This window comes from Sclerotinia sclerotiorum, genomic scaffold (assembly GCF_000146945.2).
Source record: "Sclerotinia sclerotiorum 1980 UF-70 scaffold_6 genomic scaffold, whole genome shotgun sequence".
In the NCBI taxonomy this organism is placed as follows: Eukaryota; Fungi; Ascomycota; class Leotiomycetes; order Helotiales; family Sclerotiniaceae; genus Sclerotinia; species Sclerotinia sclerotiorum.
In genome coordinates this window covers 348598-371501 of record NW_001820830.1, presented here as the reverse complement: position 1 = coordinate 371501, position 22904 = coordinate 348598, and the positions used below count along the sequence as shown (strand labels likewise).

Sequence of the window (22904 nt, the reverse complement as noted above, 5' to 3'; positions counted from 1 at the left end):
ACTTTGGCCCCCAAGGCCCTGTCATCCTTCTCAGTTGACTCGGTCGTTTTGATCTTGCACCATCATTTGCAAAATCTTGTGCTTGTGGTGAATTATCAGCAATTAACCCTCGACCTGGCATCCATGAACTCCCCCGTCGCCATGCACTTTGCCTCGCAAAACGATCACGCCCTTCTCCTTCCGACAGGTGGCCCCGTTGTTCGAAAGACCCATCCGTTGCACGTCTACCCAGGAAAAACGACCTACTCCCACTCGGGGAATCTGAAGGACCAGGGTTACGAATTCTTGGTGTGTTGGGTACACTCTCTTCTTCTTGTGGTCGTCTAGTCCGGCGTTTCCTTCTTATACGCGCTGGCTGATTGAATGGTCCCTCATCCGCGGTTTCTTCTGCATCAGCATCACTACTTTCCTCGTGTAATGTTTGTGGGATATTCGTAGGAATTGGTGTCGTTCCGAGTCCTTCATCGAAATAATTCGTGGGGGTGCTTTGACTTCTGCCATGTCCTTGCATTCCAATTGGGGTAGCTAAAGCCTTCAATTTTGACATCAAAGATGCACCTCTCCTATCCTTCGCAGGTGTATCAACATCTTCCACACCCCATGAATCTTGTCGTGCAGAGTTGGAAGGCTCAACAGTAGCCATATCTCTCGCGAACGATACACTACGTCTGCCGGTTGGAGTTGATATACCGTTTATTGCGGAGTGACTCTCGTGAGGAAATGAAGATGGGGGAGGAACAGGGGAAAACCCCGTGGCTGCATTGTTGGCAGATATTCCAGGAGAGGTAGCATCAGATGCAGAGACCATGGGGCTGTTGTGTGGAATACCTCCATTCATATAATCAACTGCCTCATCAGATACAGGGCTTGTAATCCCATTCGAGGTCGATGTAGGTATAGCCAGATTTAGTGAGTTTCCAAACTTCTCAGAGCTCGCAGTGCGTACACCCGATGGTCGGACAGCTGCTGGTCCATTTCTATAAGTATTTGCGGGCGATTGCGAGCGGGGAGTTCGTGTAGATGGTGAAATCGAGCCTGTTGTGCTTTGTTCCATTGTGAGCTCTTGAATCTAGTATTGAGACTCTATTCGGAAGTGATCTCAATGCCCGATAAGACGAGTCCTGCTAGGACAATATCGTGATGTTAGAATTATATCGCAAAGTTCATTGTGAGCAACCAACTATGTCGTAAGTTGTAAAGTTTAATCGATCCCTCGATGCAATGTTGAAAGTATCAAGGGTGTCCGAGTTTGGTGATATGGAGGAACCGAGGATTTTACGGTCAGTGATTGATTGTTTCCACTGCAATTAATTATTAATTGACTTGTTTGTAAGGTGACACAAGTAAGTGATAAACAGAGAAATAAACTTGATACTATATCAGCTTAAAGACTGCAAGAGATTTGACGATTGAAAATGTTTCTCAAGATAGTACAAAAAGTGTATAGTCTTCTTTTTAGAGTATCGAGACTTATATTGTATTACAAAAAATAGGGATCCCCCATTCCAAATCTCCCCTCCCAGGGGTTATTAAACATATAGGAAATGACGTTTGGCTAGGGGTCACCGTAGATCGATCCCCTTTATTGTTATCATTTGCCCGTGGGCGCTTTCTTCGGTTTCTAGAAAGAAATATATATTAGGGAAAGGTATTCTCTGCATCCTTCTATTGTTTCTTTCCTTGATGATAAGGTCATGAAGCTTGAATAGATCCTGGGGAAGATATACCTAGTCTCCCATATACACTCAAACTACCTATTAACCACATACTAGATACTTATATTGACTAATTCCAGCAGAGCCCCTGTAATGAGTGGAGTGAAGATGTTACATTGCATTCACAACCCCACTTTCCTTACTTACACCACCTTCATACCACTTAGCAATCCCGTGCAAGCTTCAATATCAGTAGAACTGTCCAAATACTGTAGTACTCAAACTCAAGTCGAGTATTCGCTTCAAAGCCCCAACAAAATGGCTACCCCCAATCCCCTAGAAAATACCCCTCCCTCCCCATCCGTATCCGAAAAAACCTTCCACGTCGCCGGTATTCTCACGACCGTCTATGGTCTCGAAGAAATATCCCCATCATGTACATCAATATCATGTCTATGGCTCCTACATCCCAGACTTCAAACCAAGAAGATTATGGAGCCAATAGCTGCAAGATGTATACAAGCATGGAATCAACAATCGGGTTCTAGTCGAACGGTTGGTTTAATTGCTGTTGCTTTTGATCAGAGAAATCATGGAAGTAGGGAAGTTAATGCTTTGGCAAATGGATCGTGGAGGGATGGTAATGAAACTCATGCCCAAGATATGTTCAGGTTAGAAACCATGAACTCCTTTATAGAATGAATCTAGCTCATAGTTTATAGCATTTTTCATGGGACGGCAATGGATACAAGCCTTCTGATAGACCATTTGCCTTCTTATATCTTCAACACCAAAGACTCGCCTCTCATTGAGCAACATCTTGTCTTGGGTATCTCCCTCGGCGGTCACTCAGCATGGCAGGTACTATTTTCTGATCCTCGAGTTACCGCCGGTATTGTGATTATTGGATGCCCTGATTACCTCCGTAAGTCCCCATGAGTTTTAAAATCCGAAAAGGGCGAATCACATGTTATGAGAGCGAACATATGATTGTATACGATTGGTTTGAACGTACTCTTAGCCATAGATTCATCATCTAAGATCAAACTGAGCAAAGTTGCCCAATCATACACTAGGGTTTGCAATCTTCAACAAACACAAACTAACGACCCCAGGCATGATGACCGACCGAGCTCGCCTCTCCAAACTGCAAACCTACACCTCCACCACAACCCCAGGCTCCACCTTCCAAGGAAGCAAAGACTTCCCTCCCGCCCTCATAAACAGCCTCAAAAAATACGATCCCGTCGGTCTTCTCTTCGGCACCACTCCTATCCCAACCACCTCTACTTCCACCTCCACTTCCACCCCCTCCGCTTCCAACCACTCCAAACAAATCCTCCCCCACCACCTCCAAAACAAACGAATCCTCACCTGCTCTGGCGCCGACGACAAACTAGTCCCTTACCACTGTTCCGAACCATTCCTCCAATTTTTAAAAAATGCCACTGCAGTCGGTGGATACTATGAAGAAGGGAATGTATATGTAGAAGATAAGGTGTATGCGGGAGTAGGACATGCATTTAGCGAGGAGATGTTTAGAGATACAGTGAGATTTGTGAATGATACTTTAAAGGCTAAAGAGGGAGAATTAGTCAATTTGTCGAAGATATAGGGGAGTTGATTCGGTGTAGTCTGAAACCAATCTAACAATCTTATTACATTCCTACTTAAGCAAAACCGGCGCCTCCTGCGGCGGATACTGCACCCACAACCTAACATCACTCTCAACCCACTCATCCGGAACCCCCCTCATACAACCCTCCACAATACCCCTATTAACCCTCTCATTATACCCCTCACCTAGCCCCATGCCCCCAGGCTTTCCCGTAAAAGCAACCACATCATTCTCTACCCTTACCTCTCTCAATTTCCTCTTCAAACCCCAGCCCATCCCAAACGCAAACGTGGGTCCATAACCCTTTTCACATTCTAACCTCATGACATCCACCCTCGCCATACCAAATTGCGCATCTCCCTCGTTTTTATCCATACTCAGGAGTTTATAGAGTGTATTCTCGTGGACTTCCCATAGGATTCCGTAGATGACTTTTCCACGGGTGTTGTATTCTGATTCTGACTCGGATTCGGGTTCTGAATTTACATGTGTGGAGAGTGGTAGTATGTTTTGATAACAACATACATCTTCCACATCTGCATCTACACAAAACATCCAATTATCTAATCGGCCTATTCCTAGGAGTTTCGCATCGGGACATACATTCTGCATGTAATACTCGCACATTTCTGCGCCAATGGCGAAGAATTTGATGGGTGGACTAGGATCCGGTGTAGCTTCATAATTGGAATCCTGCATATCTTTTTTTATGCGTTCTTCTGCTACAGTCATGATGCGTTCGCGGGAATTGGTTATGGGATTTCCTTCTTCGTCGAGGAGGTGGAATTCTTCGGATTCGGTGGTGGAACCTGCGTCATCCTCTTCCTCTTCCTCTTCTTCTTCTTCTTCTTCTTCGGTAGGAGCTATGTCGACTACTTCTTGCATTTCCTCAATATTCATCTCTACCTCAATCACCTCACCCTCATTCTCATCTTCCTCCCCATTATCGTCCTGGGAACCATCATCTCCATCTCCATCTCCACTTTCAACCTCATTCTCAGAATCCCCATCCCCATCCTCATCCTCATCAATATCCCCATCCCTACTCCCATCACCCTCATCTCCATCCGGAAGTACTATGCGATGATACCCAGAATTTCTGCGCCCACCATTCCCATTCCCATCCCCATATCCAATAAATCCAATAAATCCATCCATAAAACCAGGTTCGTCGTCAGGAGACGGAGAAAGTGTAGGGGATTCTGACACGGCAGAAGTGGAGTCAAAGACATAAGGTTGAAGAGAAACAGAACGCGAAAGAGATAGTGGAGGGGATATGCTTTCTTCTTTTATACTAGGCATTGTGCTGGTGGATATTGGGAGATGTTTGTTGATGATTTGTGGGTTTGCTTTAGGCAATTGATTGTTTGGGAGAAGGTTTGTGTGGTTTGTGAATGGGTGTTTGGTGGTTTGAGGAAGGTTGAAGAGGTGGTGGAATTGGAAGGTTATAGTAGGAGATGGAGTCTCGAACTTAAGATCAAGATACAGATCAAAATGGTGATTCAGCAGGGAGATCTGGTACGGTTCTTTGAAAGTACTTAGTACGCTTAATCTCCTCCTCTTAAGGTGAGAACTGAAAGTGAAAGTGAATCTCGTCCAGCTGTAGTATTATACTCGGAACAGTTACATAGACAAAATAATCAGCTGATATAAGTTGAGACGAGACAAGGTGACTAACAGACAGAAGGAAATCACATAGGATGGTTATAGAGAGAAGATAGATTTAGTAAATCTTCAACCAATGTGTCGAGAGTGATATCAATACCGACTTTCAATTCAGTCCAGAGTGTAGTATTCAACACCCCAAACACCTAACCACTAAAGCAAAAGGGAAAGAGCGAGAGTCAGCTGGCCAGCCAGCCAGCATTATTTCCCCGATCCTGTTATCATCTAATTACCTAGTATTCCAAGCAAGAGCATACCACATACAACCCAAAAGAGAAAGAAGCAGACATCTACACCCTCCCAACCACACCCCCCCATCTACCCATCTACCCATCTACCCATCTACCCATCTACCCATCTACCCATCTACCCATCTATCCATCTACCCATCTACCCATCTACCTACCTACCTACCTACCTACCTACCTATCCAATACCTACCAACCTTAATCCCCACAATCAAATCAACACAATAGCCAAGTCTAGTCTATTCTATTCTACATACTACCTAGTATTTCAATAATAACCATTGACAGTTTAGTTTAATTTACTTTAGTTTAACTAGTTTACTCCTTTTTAAACTCCCATTTCCCATTCCCAGTAGATAGAGGAGAAAAGGAAAAAGATGAGAATACTATGTAGGTACTCACTTGAGTTTGGGGACTTAGGTAGACTTCAGTTCTTACATCTAGGTACTTCTTTATCCCCTATAGGTACTCACTCGACTTATACATCACATCCTATCATCACACATCATCATACACATCAACTCTGAAAAATACTATTTATTATTCATATCCATATCTCTCCTCAGCTCCCCTCAATCTCTCCCCAATTTCTCACATCACCCTGATATTTTACACCCCTTTACAAATCCAATCGCTACCCTCAAACTCCATTCATTCTGTACATATACAATGTTGCCTACTCCCACAAACCAAAGGCAATATAAGTCATGCGATCATAAGGAAAACCCCAAACAGATTTCAGATTTGATCCGACTTCCCAAACTCGCTTCGTAAAATATGGAAAAATTTAAAAACAACGCGCGTATGCATACAAACTGTATGTACCATTTCCTTCTATCCTCCTCTGGCCACCTGAACATAACAGATCCTGGGGTATCTTATCCTATCCTTTCATAGCATATCCAATGCATTCATGTCGAATACCACTTTCCCCTTCCCCTCCCTTTATTCTACCTCCTTAGCACTTCTCGATTTCTTTAAACACCTCTAAACATCCTCACAATCAAAAACCACATCGCGCCAATAAACTTAAAGCAACTCAATCCTGCTACACTCCAAAGCACAACCGCCATGTAGATTGTACTCTTTGTTGTATCATCCGTACTAGTATCAATATTTTCCAGTCCAGCTGTACTCAATACCGCACTAGTGAGTGCAAAATTACAGACCAACCAGAACAAGACGACCGAAGATCTGAACCATTTGTAATAATCTTCTTGCTTTTCTTCTGCTGAGAATTCACGTTTCTCCGGAGGTGCTTTTGATTGGATTTTGCGCATCTCGGATTCATACTGAGCGTTGAGATCACCATCGTCGGTGGGAATATTGACATCGACTTTACCACCAGCTTTAAGAACAGCGGAAGGCAGTTTTTCGGCTTTATCATCTCCTTTGGTACCCCAAGTAATATCGTGTGTATTACAGAAAGCGTAAACATTGAGAATGTTGATGTACGTTGGTGTAAGAAGGAGGTATTGAATAAAAGATGTGAACATATGCCACGGGTCGAAGAATAGGAAGGAAGAAATGAACCAGAGTAAATAGGTTGAGGCGAGAGAGATGATTAGAGTATAGAAGATTTGATTCTTGATGATATCTGTCCAGTTGAATTCGTTTCTCGCAAGCTGAGTTTGTATCGACTTGACCGTGATGAAAATTGAAGCGAACATTAGGTATCTATTTCAGTTAGTGAGAGAAATCAAATCAAATCAAGAATTACTCACATCATGATAATAATCCAGAAATAGACCATAGACATGTAAACTTTGTTCGTTCCTTGAGGCCGATTACCCAACGCCAGAATAAAACAGGTCAAAAGCGTGAATAAATAAAGCCATTCGAAGACAACACCAAGAATCACACCGACATTTCCGAGTAAGTCAGAGTTTCCGAGAGAAGTAGTCAGGATATGAAAGACCAAGAAGAAGTTACCAAGAGCGAACCAAGCAAAGATCATGTTGATAGTTTGATATGTGAATTCAATCAAGAACATGATTTTCCGTAAGAAGCTGTGATCACTTCGGAAAATTTGATAGAAATGAGCAAGAGCATAGATAGCAGCGAAGAAACTTCCGTTAAGCCATCTTCGACGTTGCAAAATAAGTTCGGCCATCGTATCCGGTACATCAGTTTCTCCAGTAGCAGACTTGACGTACTGCAAGATCCAGTGACAGTTCCTCTTCGATACCAATTCGAAACACAGAATACGATCCTCAGCAAGGTACATATTGGCAGTGAAAATACCAGCGTTTGCTCCATGCATCTTCTCTCCTGCAAAGTACTTCTCCAGCGGTCCATTACCAGTTTTGTCGTTTTGCAATGCAACATAACGATATGCAGAGAAAGCACCCGGCAACACTGAAATGAATCCGAATGCCGATTCAAGAGGTTTATCAAGAATGTTACTCATTTTGTACTCAAAATTCTGGGTAGCAACCAGAGGGTTGAGCAGATTCTTTCCTCCTGGGCCCAACATAGCTTTGATTTCACCACAAGCTCCTGCACAAGTAGGCTCCAAATCGAAAGCTTTCCAGAGATGATAAATCGAGTCCTTTCCTGGCTTCGTACCAGCATCAATGAGTACACAAATATTGGGATCGAGTACCCGACCAAAGGCTTGGAAAAACCATCTATGCGAATTGATCTTTTTCTGATTTTTTTCCTTCAAACAGAAAAGTAGTTGAATAGGCTGCTGTTTCGGTGTGAGTGTAACGATATCCTTCTTCAGAGCAATGCCAACTTGCGTCGTATATTCGTAGATATGTGCTGTCACGTCCTTGCCATTAACTTGTTGCTTCGCAATTCCATCTTGGTACACTCCCAAACCAGCCAACACAGCTCTGGTTCTCGGATTGATCTTAGCACGTCCATCACTGACAACGCACACTACGATCTTCTTCCAAGCATCCTTTCCCCATGTTTTACTATCCTTGCGAGTGCACATATATTCAACGTTCTTGAATACTCCATGCATCGTTCGGGCGAACAATACATCATCTTCATTATACATAGTCACAACAATGAAGAGTTCTGTATGTCGAGGCTTTGCAAAGAGTTTTTGTCGCAATGTAAAACGCTCCTCAAAAAACTCGCTGGGATCGCATGTTGCCGCTGAGTATCTCATATGTGTAAATTCATCTCTCTCGGGAGGCGGTGCATGATTGACTTGACTTAAAAGCTTAGGGGGAATTGGACAATCAAGTACGAGATTTCCATTGAACAACTGGACTTCCTTTACTGTCTTGTATCTTCTTAAAGCAGGTATAGGTGTCGAAGATGGAGAGTGTCCAGCTCCGTCGTAACCTTTATACTCTGCACCACTGGCTGTGTGTGGATCTGGCCCATATGGTTCATGCGACTGTAGAATTGGTTGATGGTCATCATCGTCATTGTAACCGTAGGGGTCTTGCCCTTGAGGATAATTTTGTAAAGGATGTTCTTCATGAGGAGATGGTTGGTATGGAGGTTGGTAGTAAGCATCTTGATGTGCGTTAGGATCTAAAGAGTATCCCGAGTCGTAACTTTGACTGAGATTTAGGGGCATGCGCTGATGGTATTGACTTTGATCTATATGCTCGACGGAATACTGTAGAATTCATGTCAGATAAAGCTTCATCTCTTCGCAGGCACATCGACCTAAAAACTCACAGATGGCTGAGGCTGTAATTGATCACTTGGTGTTCCAACTCTGTGTCCTCCAGGGCCCATAGGTATCTCCAGATTGGGAATACCAGGACCGGGTGAACCAATAGGTTGTCTTCCATATGGCGCATCTTCCAGTTGGTATCCTTGAGGACGCGGCGAGTTGTGTCTATTGTTCATGTCGTAATAATCGTCTTGGCCTTGGCCCGCCGGATCTGTGTGGGTCGAATATTAGAAACGTTTGCTGTAGATAAACAAAAGTGTAGATATTGCAGATGATTTGTTGATAGGAGGAAAACGTGCTTCTGTCCTAGCAGAGGGGAAACTGAGTGTATCAAGTAATTCTGCGACCCATCAAGAAATCCTCTTTGCGCGGTATAGTTTACTTGGTTGCGCCTTTCGTGTTGGTTGCTATGCGCCGCAGAATGGATACACTGGTCGACGTGAATGGTCTTCAAGACAATGTGTGATTTGATTCAAACTTTACATTCACTTCACTGCCATCACAATGCGAAACGCGGACAAAGTGTGCTAGGAAGGTGGAGAAGAGATTTGGTAAATTAGATAGGAGGACATACCTAATCGATTATACGACATGGTACCGTTGTATGAGATTACCGTCCTATTGTGATCTGTGGGGTGAAGGGATGCGTAGGAGCGAGATGAATTTCCTTGCGAAGGGGCTCAGTTTGGGAATATCTTTCGATCCAAGCCTTCTTCCGTACTAGATTGTAAGGTTGACTACAAGGTTGTATGTTGATGTGTCGGGTTAGAGTCAATAATTCCCACGCCTATCCCTCTTTCCTCCCGGCCTGAAAACTGGGATATGGTAGACACTGAGGCAGGAGTCGAGAAAAGGATGACAATTATTTTGTTAGAACTTAAAGTCTTAAGGTGGTTGAAGTTGGGTGAGATGGAAAAGTCTCTTGTGACAAGTGGTTTCACCTTGAGGAGGGCCGCGCATTAAAAGGATGTTAGAAATTCGGTAGGGATTGTAAACAAAGTGGATGCAAAAAATGGTTGCCAAGGCAAAAGTAATCCCTGGAGATGCTACTATTTAGTATTTATTACAGAGGACCGGTATCTTTTTGTACTGGAGTATCTTGTCTTGTGTACTTTATTATTAGTGATTAACCTAGTACCTAGGTACCTACTGTGGTACTTGGAGTGATTGTTTTCCGCGTTTCGAATTCAACAGATAGCGGATTAAGTTTCGAGTTTGGATAGCACGGAGCAGTTTTCCCCCAAGAAATGACGGTGACGCCTGGTAATACCTTGTAAGTGGTAGTAAGTTGGCTTGTGAGTGCTGATAAAATAAAGATCGACAATCATCAAAATCTAAAAGTACCCAAACTTCATAGCAATGTTCATTTAATATATTGTTTATAGAGAGTATTCTTGAGGAGGTAGGTACAGAGGATCTCAAACAATCAAATATAACTACTACTCGAGTACATGTTATGAATAAACTTCTAACTTTCCACTAAACGGCGGAATCTATACTATGTTTGAAAGTCTAATTCCTAGCGGCTCATTGGAAGGATTCTTGTATCACCAACTAAAAAACACTCACACGTCTCAAAAATAGAAACCTCACTAAAAACATACTAGGTTACCCACTCGCTCACTGCTGCAAGACAAACCGCAGCAAGACTTCAATCCTCCCTCTAACCAATCAACATCATCTTATTTTCACACATACTCCGCACACAGCATAGCGCTCGAACAATAAACACACAGATGCGGCTGTGCAAAGTGCAAGATGTACCACCGCCGGCACTCAAAAGATATGAGAGTCCCTTCGACCGCATACCGTACTTCTTCCTTGAGAACCCCAAATGGAGGCTGAGTTTATACATGCATAAGTACGATTCAATGACATAGAACTTACCGGTTTCCCACCTGATATGCATGCTCTATTCCGAAAGAATGTCGTCTTGAGAATATATTACAAGTTGAATCAATCACGAGTTCAACGATGGTCAATCTCAAGTCTTATATATCGTGGCTGAGATGCTGAAGATTCGTGTTCATACACGAAACATACCTACCTGTGAAAGAGTGATTACAGGCTAAGTATCGGTGAGGTGTGAGTTTAATCAGATATGGATAATGGAACAGCGGGGAGTCTGAGATATTGTGGTGACTCTAGGACTTCTAAGTAGTTAATTGAGTTTGCCTATACCAGATCAAACGGAAACAGTCATTTAACCTATTGAGAAGTTTACATCTTATTAAACCTACATAGAGTTGATAATACTAGGTAACACTCGAGTAGATGAGAACTATCAAAATGATATGCCTGGTAGAGAAAGCCGGTGTAACAATACTAAATCTTTAGCCTCGGAAACCTTCGTACTCTTCGTTCAGCTGGCGAATGTTGGCAGTGCATCTTTATATAAACCTTATTACATATTTGTTTGCCATTTTTGCTACTACTACTCTATTGTACAGTATACTCCATAAAAATCCAGCGGGGCATTTCATGGTGGGGTTCATGCCAGCGTTTATATCAACCAACCTTTATGTGCATGCCATGCCAATAATATCATGTCAAGTCCGACTGTTGAACGAATCCCATACTCGTTCTTGATATCCATTTTAGGACTTTTTATTATTCGAGAAAATTTCTAGTGTAATATATATGGATCCCCATGTTCACAGAAATACTATACTCTCGTATTCTTACCGACATTTCGATCTTGACTTGCAATTGAGAAACATTAACCTGGTTACGGAGTATGTTAACAATATAAACGTTTCTCATGCATGTCATTATGATCAAGCTTCACAAAACATACATTTTGATCACCACTAATAGATGATAGGATTCTAGGAATGATCTAACTCATGGGTATTCATCTAATCGTGACCTCTATCTTTCTAACCATCTATATCTATCTTGATAACATCAAACATCAAACATCTCTACTTCTCAACATCGGGAAAAGTAGCCTTTAAGAAATTCTTAGAAAACCTCGTACACTGTTCATAAGCAGCCTTGAACCCGTCATTCCCACCGTAATATGGATCATCAACCTCCTCGGGCTTAGAACCTCCAGCATATTCTCCAAACAACATAACTTTTGCTTTACCCTCAGTTCTCCTCCCTAAGGATAAGAGATCTTCAAGGTTTTCACTATCCATAGCAAAGATATAATCAAAGTTCTTGAAATCACTGATAGAAACCTAGAAGACAAATGAATAATGGAGCTTCAACAAGCTACAGGAAGTATCAAAGTACCTTTCGAGCCTTATGCTTATAGTCACTAATCCCATTCTCTCTAAGAGTGGCCATAGTACGGGAATCTGGGGAAGATCCAGTGTGATAGGCTGCAGTCCCTACATCGATAAATTAGTATCAAAATATATGAAGGGAATTTCAACCGTGATGAAGATATATTTAACATACCACAAGAGTCGACATTGAATATCAAGGATGCGTAAGGACCCTTGGAAGTCATGGAACTGAAGATTCCCTCGGCCATCGTCGAACGACAGATGTTCCCGAGGCAGACAAACAAAACCGATATCTTTTCCGATGACATTTTTCGTAGTTTATCGGATTTTTGGTAGTAAACCTTACTTTTACTTGTTCCTGACTTGTGTTGGGTAAGATATCTTGAATAAGCTTGAAGAAGAAAGATTCTGATTTTGGTGATGATCTGCAGCTCCGACGGGTTGGAACTTGGAAGTCGGAAGCCGATACGGATTTTCCTATCCCGACATCTTTTGTTCAACTCGATTGTCACGCCTTCATTTGAATAATTCCATCAACAACCCATTCTATTCTCCAATCATCAATGAGATGTAAAGGAAACTTAGAATTTTTCTTGGCAGATCAGATCGTTCATTTACTGGATACGTTCTTTGCACATCTTCTTTTTCATTTCCGCGTAGAATGTCAATCAGTGGTATCCATCAATCAAATGCATTCATTTTGATGGCCAAGGCTGATAAATAAAGTGTCCAATGACAACAGTGGGATACATGCATAGATTCAAGGAATAAGCATCGCTCGCCGTCGGGACAAGGCGGGAGATATCCGAATCAGGATGGTGATAAGTCGCACAACTTGACATCGGTTGAACTTTGAGTATGGTGAATACAAACATATGCAGAGCCTAGACAGTTGCCGAATGCGAGCCAAGTCAATTTTCAATCGAACAAGTAATGGGATATGGTTCCAAGTCAGGAACCATAATACAGCTTCGCATTTCAATAATTTTCGATGTGTGTTTGGCGAGGTAGGATAACGAAACAATGAGAGAATGATAAGATGCAGTTTTCAATATTAGAGTTGGCGAGGATGGGATTCAAGGAATTTTACTTCCCGGCTTCCCAGAAGCTTAATTGAATCTTTGATAGTAGCAGGTAGCACGGTTTGACCAAGATATTTCGGCTGATAGCACCTGCCTCTTTCGTAACATATCCTTTATACCATCATCTTGGCTTACATTAGGTGAATGAGATAACAATCAATTAATCATACCCCTCTTCTGTTGAGCCGAATGGGAAGGGAATCAGTACAGTGCGGTTGACTACAAAAGCCAACATATTCCCATGGTCTTGCATTCTCCAAGTTTCACTTCAACACCTTTGATCTCCCAGGTGTCCCCTTATTGATACGTCTTCATAGATCCTTCAAGGACTCAAACTTGTGAGTGATCACTATCATCATACCATCAGACTCTCCAACATAGCTAACGAATCGACCTTGGAAGATCAAGATGAAGTTCTCTCGTGTGCTTTCTGGCTTGGCTATATGTAGCTTAGCAGCATGTGAGTCTTCTATGGAGCTATTGGAATCTCTTCGTGAAATCCCACAAGGTTGGATTCAACTCGAAAGACCTAGTCCGCTCAAGACAATCAAACTTCGAATTGCCTTAGAACAACCAGATCATGAGCTTTTCGAGCAGAAACTTTATGCTGTTTCATCTCCTGATCACGTTGAATATGGCCAACATCTTGACCGTGAGGAACTCAAGAGATTCATCAAGCCAGCTGATGAAACTACTCATGCCGTTCTTTCATGGCTAGAGAAGTCTGGTATCTCGGAATCAAATATTCACAACGATGGTGAATGGATCAATTTCCGAACTTCAATTTCACAAGCGGAAGAAATGTTGAATACTACCTTCCATTACTACGTTCATCAAGATATGAGGAACAATAAGCAAATTCGGACGTTGAAATACTCGGTTCCACAGGAGATCTCCAGTCACATTACAATGATTCAACCTACAACCAGATTTGGCCAAATTAAAGCACAAAGAAGCCAAATGTTTCGTGAGGATTTTTCAGCCCTTGCTTTACCATCACTCAATACTACTGCCTGCAATGTTACAATTACTCCTCAATGCCTCCGAGATCTTTACAACATCGGTAATTATACAGCAAAGGCCAACCCCGAGTCACGTCTAGGTGTTGCTGGATACTTGAGTCAATGGGCAAAATATGATGGTCTAGAGGCTTTCTTGGAGAAATATGCTCCATATGCTATTGGCCAGAACTTCTCTTATGCTCTCATTAATGGAGGATTGGATACACAAAACTCAACACTCGATGATGGAGAAGCGAATTTGGATATGCAGTATGCTGCTTCCATAGGCTTCAAAACTAATATCACCTATTACAGTACAGGTGGAAGAGGGCAGTTAATTCCGGATCTTGATCAGCCAACATTAGACAATAACCAAAATGAGCCATACTTGGATTACCTCAACTATATGTTAGGTCTACCAAATAATCAACTGCCACAAACAATCACAACCTCATATGGCGAAGACGAACAATCTGTCCCAGAAGCTTATTCCAAAACTGTCTGTAAAATGTTCGGTCAGTTAGGTTTAAGAGGTGTATCTATCCTGTTTTCTTCTGGTGATACCGGTGTAGGCTCTGCCTGCCAAACGAACGATGGAAAGAACACAACACGTTTCTTGCCAATTTTCCCAGCAGCTTGTCCTTATGTTACTTCAGTAGGAGGAACACGATATGTCGAACCAGAAGCCGCAGTTTCTTTCTCATCAGGTGGATTTAGTGATAGATGGCCAAGGCCTTCATATCAAGATGATGCTATTAAGGGATATTTGAAAATTTTGGGGGATAGGTGGAAGGGTCTTTATAACCGACACGGTAGAGGATTTCCCGATGTTGCAGCTCAGGGTGTTAGATTTCATGTTGTGTTAGTATTTTCCGAATCTTTTGACATGTTAGTTGCAGGTACTAACAAAAGATCTCAGGGATGTCAACTCCATCACCGGCGTCGCAGAAGATCAACTACTTTCTGGCACCAGGTAACTATCCCCCATTTCTTTCTTCTTTACTCTTCCAGCCCGATTCGATCCCCTTCCCACACAAAACTAACCTCAATTTAGTGCCTCCTCCCCAGCTTTCGCAGCAGTCATCTCCCTCCTCAACAATGCCCGTCTAAACGCCGGTCGTAAACCCCTCGGTTTCCTCAACCCTTGGCTCTACTCCATCGGTAAACAAGGACTCAATGATATCGTAAACGGTGGTAGCACGGGTTGCACAGGTAAGGATATTTACTCTGGTTTACCGGCGCCGTTTGTCCCATATGCTAGTTGGAATGCTACGAAAGGATGGGATCCAGTTACTGGGTTAGGAACCCCGGATTTTGCGAAATTGTTGAAGTTGGTTGAGGGGTATTAGGGGGAGGGAATGGTATTGTTGATGTGTTGGAGAGGAGAGGATGGATAGGTTAGGATAGGATAGGATAGGATAGTAAGATTGACGACATAATTGAAAAAGGGGATGTGAAAGCGAAAGAGCTAGCCTACGTATTAATAATGATTATAATATCACACCTGATATGTTAATAGAACATAGTCTGTATCGTAGCCTTGAATCAAATGATACAATATTGAGATGATTCTTTATAATTAATATAATATAAAGCTTTATATTAATATTAACATTAATATCATCCTTACAAAATCTTAATATTATATTACATCACATTACAATTATAATCACAACTCCAAATAACCTCTAGCTACCTAACTACCAAATCATTTCACTAAATCTTAATTGTAAAAAATTAAATTAAAATCATTTAACCTTACCAATCCTTATTTATTTATTTTATTTTTTTTCTTCCGTGGAAAATTCCCCTCAGAATCTCAGATGTAAGACTATATACAACAAAAGTTTTTGAATTCCTTTCCTTGGTTCTTGATAAGGTTGATTTAATAATCTTGGGTTTTGGTTGGGTGTGATATTTATTTCATTATATCATGGGAAAGTTTTTGGGAGTTGTTTTTTTGAAGGGGATGAGGTAGTTGGGTAGATGTGGGGTAACCGAACGGAATTGATTGAACTATCGCTATGGCGTTTCTAATGTACCCAAATTTGTGATATGATATAATAAAATCCTCATTTTCATACATTCGTGTAAAAACTAAATATCCTATCTCCTCCTCCTCCTTGTATCCAATATATTCTCCACACTCTTTCAACTCCCCATTCCAAAAATGTCCACCACTTCTCCCCCCTCCCAAACACCACACACACCCCTCAAACCCCCAACTCCCGCCCCCATCCCCACCCACCTCATCCTCCTAACCTGCCACTCAATCTACACTTCCGGGCCCCCTACCTCCCCCACCTCCTGGCTCCTCGCCCCCTTCCAAAAAGGCGGAACCGAACACCTCACATTCATTTCCCACATTACTCTCGCTTCTTCCCTCCTCTCATCAGATCCTAATGCTCTCCTTGTAATCTCTGGTGGTTATACTAGGAAAGAAGTGCGGAAGAGTGAGGCGAGGGGGTATTTTGAGGTGGGGGTGGAGAGGGGGCTTTGGAGTGAGGAGGGGATGGATAATGGAAGAATTATTTTGGAGGAAGGGGCTTTAGATAGTTTTGGGAATTTGTTGAGGGGGTTACTTGCTTTTTGGAGGGGGGCGGGGAGGTGGCCTGGGAAGGTGACGGTGGTTAGTCATGGGTTTAAGGGGGAGAGGTTTTTGAGGTTGCATTGTAGGGCTTTGAGGGTTGGTTTGGGGAGGGGTGGGGATGAGGAGGGTGAGGAGGGTGAGGGGGATGAGGTGAATGAGGGGAAAGAAGTTGGGAAGGGAAGAGGTGTAGAAGTTGTATTTTTAGGTCGGAATCCTTCATTTATGGATCCGGAAAGTGCAGAGTTTGATGAGGAGAAATGCGAGGATACGATAGGAGGAGAGAGGGAAAAGGGATATGGAGAGTGGAGAGAAGACTTGTGGGGGACGGGGAAGAGATTGAGGGGGAAGAGGGATGCGAGGGATGCTTGGGGTGGTGGGATGGAGAATGGGGTTGATGATAAGATGGGGAAAGAAAGACCTTTGTTTGAGAGTGAGGAGGAGAGGGTTAAGAGTGGACTTAGGACTAGATGGTTGGAGGGGGAGGATGGGTTGGTAAGGGAAGAGGTTATTTTGGAGGGGGTGGATATGCCTTGGGAGGGTGAGAGGTAGATTGAATTGGAAAACGGGATTGGAAAGAGTTTTAGGGGCTAGGAAATTTTTGGATTTAAATTAAATAATGAGTATGTTTTTCGAGGTGAAAAGGTTATAGAATTCCTTAAGACGTACTGGTGAGGGGTACGGAGGGTCTGAGGAATCTACGGGAGTGGAGCGTAGGAGATGACCGAAGGAGGTCGGGGTTATAAAAACAGAATAGGAATGACATCTAAAAACCCCTGATGTGAAATTTTCACTACACAATCACATTTTCCAAAATATAAGGTTATTCCCTCAAAACTTTTATATGTAAGATCTTACAGTAAAAATTCACTCGACTTAACAACTAGCATACCAATACCAACAGGAGGCGCAGGTAGCAGGGGGGAAGGAGATAGAGCAGCATGGTTTTATTACAAGATCTTACATCCAAAAATTAATCATAATCATAACTACATCCCAAGGAAATAAAATTATTTTCCTAGGCTCTGAGATATAAGTGGTGAAGTTTAATATGAAAGTAAAGGATTCAAATAATTAAACAAATAAGGGAGGGATGTAAGAGAGATAGTCAGCTGGGAGAAGAGTAGAGTAGAGTGAAAGAAACTTTTGTTTTTGTAGTGGGGATGTAGGGAATGTATATGAGTATCTAGGTAGTGTGTTTAAGTCTATAAGATGGAAAGTTAAGAGAGGTGTGGATGTGGATGTGGATTTGTTGGATATAAGGGATTGTTTGGGAGATAGGATGATATGTTTTTGGGAGGGAAAAAAGGGACGTTTTTGAGGGGGGGATGAAATTGGGGGTGGATGTTGTGAGGATTTTTTTGGTTAAAATCGAGATGGGGAAATGGCGAGATGAGATTTGGTGTGGTGTGGTTGGTATAGTGTGGTTGGTATAGTGTGGTTGGTATAGTGAGGATTAGGATTGGTGTAACGAATGAATAGATGGAAGGAAGGAAGTAAAGAGAGAGAATATAGAAAAAGAAGATAGGAGGGGTAGGTAGGGAGGCAATGAGGAAGAGAAAAGGACTCAGGAAGAGAATTACAATCAACATTATCAGTATTATAGAAATTAGTATTAAACACTCCAGTAAATATCCAAATGCCATACAACCCACTACAATGGGCAATATAAGAATGACGCCGTGTATTACTCCCATCACCGCAACTATATCATCTTATAACTCCAAATCTTCATCGACCTATCTCCACTAGCACTGGCGAAGCAACCCCCCCTGGGCTCGCCGCAACACTGATAATGGAATTCTTGTGACCTTGTAATATGAGCTGCGACTTCGCCCGTTTCTACATTCCAGAACTGGATTTCCTTGTCCTTGGAGCCGGAGAGAATCCATTTCCCATCGGGTATGAAAGTGGCACAAAGCGGAAGTGTTCTTAGTATGTTCGCTTTCTCGAGGAGTAAGCTCCCACATCTTGAACATTTTATCTAAACTAGCGGATACGAGATATTTACCGTTGGATGCAAAAGTAATAGAATATAAATTATCATTATGACCCTTAAAAAGTTCGACCAAGTCTCCTGTAGCAGCATCCCAAATACGAATACAGTTATCAAGACCACCAGCAGCAACGTACTTGGCATATGGAGAAATAGCAACAGATGCAATGGCATCCTCAATTTGCAATACCAAAGTCTGACAGTTCTATCATCACAGCCAGAAGCAATGGTACGACCATCACAAGCAATGTCGAGCGAATAAATGTATTGGTCATGACCAGCGAGGGTACTTTTAATACTTCTAGAAGCAGTATCCCAAATCTATAACCGTCAGTAATGACATCAAGACGTCGATATTATTACTCACTCTAATCAACTTATCTTCCATGGCAGTAGCAAGATATCTTCCATCGGGGCTAAAGCAAACACTTCTAACATAATTACTATCAACTACAGGATTATCATCATGCAATCGGAAATTACAAATTTCCTGTCTAGTAGTAACATCGAAAGCCTGTGCAACTCCTTTGCTACCAGTAGCAACATATTTTCCGTCATGGCTGAACCTGACACTGCAAACGATATCTTCGTGTAGAATATCGTGAAGGAGTTCAATATCAAGTACAGGAGAAATTTCTGGGTTAAAGTTGGCAGAGCAACCTGACTCAAGATTCTTTTGGTGTTCCTACAGACTTTTAAGCCAAAGACGGAGTCCCGTCTGATAATCAATGTTAATGGCGGCTTGAGGATTCTCCTTCTCGAAGACAGGTTCCTTCAATCGCATTGCCTTTTTCCATTGAAGAATCGGTCCAGGTTCGTCTGTAGTATGGTCTTGCATGGCAGGCAATGTAGTCGATGGGTGGGTTTGGGTGCGGGGTTTGTGTACGGTTGATCGTGGTGATGGGTGGGTTGGTTTTTATAAAATATGGGAAATGCCATGGGTTATTATTATCAAGCGGGGAGCACTTAAATGATTTCATGTTATTCATATTCAAAATAAAATAATAAATAATATGATCAAATTTTGGGCGTATAAGTCTAAGATCATGATCCGAGTCTGTGGTTAACCACTCAGCATTGAAGTCTCTACATTCCGAACTCTAACCCACAGGAGATCATTTTCCGAATAGGACTTAGATTGGTATCTTTCCGCACCTGAAGCTTTTGATATGATACGATAGATGCTCATGTTTGATTCCGTTCTTCGAGCGAAATAGAACCATTGACTCGACACAGATATCCCGGTTATGGGCGAGGAGGCTTGGAAATTTCGCTTAACCACCAATTCTGAGTTGATTATAGGTTTTAGACTGGTAAATCATGGAAATATATATGATAGGTATTCCCCCTTGATAGTTGATCCTGCCCTATAGAGGAAAGATCTTACCCTATTAATAAGGGAAAGATCGCTCAAAATAAAGAGCAAGGACATCGAAATCTGACAGCTTTTTGTTTTGCTTGATTTTTATGTAAGACTTACAAAACACATATAAAATGCAAACACCACCCACCACCTCTTTTCCATCTTTCCTGTCTAGTACTCAGAATTCGATGAAATTTGTGGCGCTTGAAGGTGCATGTACTATTATTAGATGTCAATATTTGAAGCTATTCACAAAAGTTTTACGGTTAATCGTGGGTAATTATAAAGTTTTAATTGTTGTATTTTCGATCAATTAATCGGCGGTTATTGGGTCTCGAATTTATGAACCCATTATTGACAGTTCGGGTCGGGTTTTCTAATAGGGGTACGGATAACTACCCATCAACTACACTGGCTTAGGATCATGCTAGTGTAAGAGATCAGAGCTATTAAGAAGGTACCCTGAAATACAATTATAACGGAGAGTTGGCTTAAGTTTGTTGGATCCATTTCGAGCTCAAGACGCCCTAAATCTGGAGAACATTAGCAGGTTCAAGCGAAATTCAATGCTTTTGTTCCATTTGCATTCAGGTGAATCAGTGCTGTATCTCTTTTCTTTCAGTTGCTTTTGGAATTCTAAGACTTGTCCAGGAACTGCTGGATATTTGGGCACTGGGACCAGGATAGTAAGTTCTCATAGAATCCCAAGTGAACATCATTGCTATTGGCCCTCAGGTTGTCATAAAGCTTTGTTAAAGGCTTTTTCAACTGACCGAGACAGTCCACTTGATGAACAAGTGCTCCTGTGTCTGCGGCAGAGTCACACATTTTCGAAAGACTATATCGAAGGGGGTGATCTATCCGAAATTCGTGGGCGTACCTGTATCCATGGTAGTCTTTTGATGATACGATTTTATATCTCGAAATCTTTTATTGGAGGTGATATGAGATACATACTAGACAATAAATACGAAACATACGAGAAAGCTATGTCAAAGTGAACGTGAGATTCCTCTGGGTAAGGTCCACTACCGGGCTGTAGAGTATATCTTTCATCCACACATCAATATTGCAAAAGATTGCCTTCACAGAATGGAAACACATACTCCTTTGCCGAGAATTGAATAATATCAATTGCACCCGATGGCCCTTCCTCAATCAATGGTTTGCAGTATTCTAAAATGTGAATGGATAACTTCGTAGTACAGTGATCGGGCACTGATAATTAGCCGAGGGTCTTTTTATACCAAAACTTAAACATTTTATTTATATATTTTAATAATAAAGGAAATTATATTATTGAACTTATTGTTACGAGGTTTGCCGTCTAGATCACGTGGAAGTGCTCTAGGCTCTCGAGGTGGTTTATAACTAGGCGTCAAGCAGGGACTTAAAGTAATGACAATAATGCAATTCGTAACTAATAGTAGAGTATACTAAATGATTGATCTTGAGCACGAAGCTCTATACAAAGGGAATCCATTTTGATTATATAGACTTTCATGCCTATCGTTCCTTCGGTCCCTTCGATCCCTTTACCGAAGGGATCGAAGGGATCGAAGGGATCACATGACTTCGTACGTGGTCATATGATACGAGGCCAGAAGCCGTCGTAACACTTATATTATTTTTATATTTAAATTTTAATGAAGTAATATAAATTTGAAAATTTGAAATTCTCAAAAAAATCAAACAAGGTATAATATAACTTTAAAAATAATATTCTTAATTTTCATTGATTTTATTATAAAAATAAAAGAAAAATTTAATTAATCAAAATATATGTAACGATACTATACTGGAGGCAGCGGCTGCCTAAGGTTCGTCGGTTGGTAGTTATGGGTTAAGGCTTTATCATTGGTATTCACTTGAAAGTGAATTCGTTACTAGATCAAGTAGAATGTAAGTAAACTAATTGATAACTAAATTGAGCACGAAGCTCCTAAACTATGAAACTACTCTGACTATATAATGATCGATAAAGGGAGCCCCCAGGAGCTTTGAGGGCTCCTAGGGCTCCTTATCACGTGATTTCTGATGGTGCGTGCGCATACGATCTTCAGGTGACCAAGATCACATACTAATTCGATGAAATCTGATCGTGTTTGCACAAGGCCTAAGCTCTCCTAATTAATCAGTTTGCTACCATCGTAACACCATCAATGCTAATGGTGAATCGTGACAATATAATCTAATATCTAAATAGAAAAAATTCCAAAAAATAAATTAGAAATTTTTCGATATTATTCGATATCGATATATTTGAAAGTTTTAGTTTTCAAAAAATACTTTCAATAATTCAAACTATTAAAATTTATTGAAATAGTTGAGTTTTGGTGTAAAATGACCCTTGGCTAATTAATAGTGCTCTAGTACTGTATCGTCAACGACAGTACTTCCCGGGTAGAAGACCAATCCATCTTGCGATTATAAGAATTTGAGCTTGCGGTATGAACAAGCTATCCACTTCAAAATTTCGACAGATGTCCAGCGGCTGAAATCGTTTGAGTTGTTGATACGTTGTAGGATTTCCTTCTGGAAGGCTCTGTACAGCCTCGAATAACCGCTTTACAGTAAACTGACCTTCAAGCTCTACAAGAACCAGCCTCACACAAAGAAACAAGCCTAAGTATCACCAACAAATTAACCAAGATGGTTTTTAAGTCGGTTATGGTGCTTACCAGTCGCTTTATTCACAACAATTTTCTCGACCTCGTCGTTAACGACGGGAGCAAACCTTCTCGGAGTTTCATTAGTTCCTCATGGGCATGTAGTCGAATATCGATGTCGATAATAGCTCGTTGATC

At 41.6% G+C, this 22904-nt stretch overlaps 10 protein-coding genes across 10 annotated transcripts in view; 3 read left to right on the top strand and 7 right to left on the bottom strand.

The window, feature by feature from the left end:
* The window catches only part of SS1G_04964 (hypothetical protein), a gene marked incomplete at both ends in the record, with an annotated part of 5491 nt that extends 4437 nt beyond the window's left edge, over positions 1 to 1054 (bottom strand). Inside the window, 2 exons of the mRNA XM_001593487.1 lie at positions 40 to 81; positions 247 to 1054. Coding sequence (XP_001593537.1) covers positions 40 to 81; positions 247 to 1054 — 850 coding nt within the window. The remainder of the gene's footprint in view (positions 1 to 39; positions 82 to 246) is intronic.
* A 919-nt stretch (positions 1055 to 1973) lies between these two features.
* SS1G_04963 (hypothetical protein) lies at positions 1974 to 2594 on the top strand (the record flags this gene model as incomplete). The annotated part of the gene is made up of 2 exons (XM_001593486.1): positions 1974 to 2326; positions 2378 to 2594. 2 exons carry the CDS (start codon positions 1974 to 1976, stop codon positions 2592 to 2594), a joined length of 570 nt encoding a protein of 189 aa, XP_001593536.1.
* A 727-nt stretch (positions 2595 to 3321) lies between these two features.
* Positions 3322 to 4575, bottom strand: SS1G_04962 (predicted protein; the record flags this gene model as incomplete). The annotated part of the gene is made up of 1 exon (XM_001593485.1): positions 3322 to 4575. The coding sequence occupies one exon, from the start codon at positions 4573 to 4575 to the stop codon at positions 3322 to 3324; it is 1254 nt and encodes a 417-aa protein (XP_001593535.1).
* Positions 4576 to 6163: 1588 nt separating this feature from the next.
* SS1G_04961 (chitin synthase 1) lies at positions 6164 to 9425 on the bottom strand (the record flags this gene model as incomplete). The annotated part of the gene is made up of 4 exons (XM_001593484.1): positions 6164 to 6863; positions 6911 to 8772; positions 8835 to 9043; positions 9407 to 9425. 4 exons carry the CDS (start codon positions 9423 to 9425, stop codon positions 6164 to 6166), a joined length of 2790 nt encoding a protein of 929 aa, XP_001593534.1.
* A 609-nt stretch (positions 9426 to 10034) lies between these two features.
* SS1G_04960 (predicted protein) lies at positions 10035 to 11220 on the bottom strand (the record flags this gene model as incomplete). The annotated part of the gene is made up of 5 exons (XM_001593483.1): positions 10035 to 10102; positions 10567 to 10673; positions 10720 to 10764; positions 10876 to 10976; positions 11188 to 11220. The coding sequence occupies 5 exons, from the start codon at positions 11218 to 11220 to the stop codon at positions 10035 to 10037; spliced, it is 354 nt and encodes a 117-aa protein (XP_001593533.1).
* Positions 11221 to 11756: 536 nt separating this feature from the next.
* SS1G_04959 (hypothetical protein) lies at positions 11757 to 12316 on the bottom strand (the record flags this gene model as incomplete). The annotated part of the gene is made up of 3 exons (XM_001593482.1): positions 11757 to 12017; positions 12073 to 12170; positions 12241 to 12316. The coding sequence occupies 3 exons, from the start codon at positions 12314 to 12316 to the stop codon at positions 11757 to 11759; spliced, it is 435 nt and encodes a 144-aa protein (XP_001593532.1).
* Positions 12317 to 13558: 1242 nt separating this feature from the next.
* Positions 13559 to 15500, top strand: SS1G_04958 (hypothetical protein; the record flags this gene model as incomplete). The annotated part of the gene is made up of 4 exons (XM_001593481.1): positions 13559 to 14421; positions 14467 to 15012; positions 15071 to 15124; positions 15206 to 15500. 4 exons carry the CDS (start codon positions 13559 to 13561, stop codon positions 15498 to 15500), a joined length of 1758 nt encoding a protein of 585 aa, XP_001593531.1.
* Positions 15501 to 16321: 821 nt separating this feature from the next.
* Positions 16322 to 17290, top strand: SS1G_04957 (hypothetical protein; the record flags this gene model as incomplete). The annotated part of the gene is made up of 1 exon (XM_001593480.1): positions 16322 to 17290. The coding sequence occupies one exon, from the start codon at positions 16322 to 16324 to the stop codon at positions 17288 to 17290; it is 969 nt and encodes a 322-aa protein (XP_001593530.1).
* A 1153-nt stretch (positions 17291 to 18443) lies between these two features.
* SS1G_04956 (hypothetical protein) lies at positions 18444 to 19923 on the bottom strand (the record flags this gene model as incomplete). Its single annotated transcript, XM_001593479.1, has 4 exons — positions 18444 to 18682; positions 18750 to 18930; positions 19102 to 19419; positions 19840 to 19923. The coding sequence occupies 4 exons, from the start codon at positions 19921 to 19923 to the stop codon at positions 18444 to 18446; spliced, it is 822 nt and encodes a 273-aa protein (XP_001593529.1).
* Positions 19924 to 20733: 810 nt separating this feature from the next.
* Positions 20734 to 20925, bottom strand: SS1G_04955 (predicted protein; the record flags this gene model as incomplete). The annotated part of the gene is made up of 1 exon (XM_001593478.1): positions 20734 to 20925. The coding sequence occupies one exon, from the start codon at positions 20923 to 20925 to the stop codon at positions 20734 to 20736; it is 192 nt and encodes a 63-aa protein (XP_001593528.1).
* Positions 20926 to 22904: the final 1979 nt, after the last annotated feature.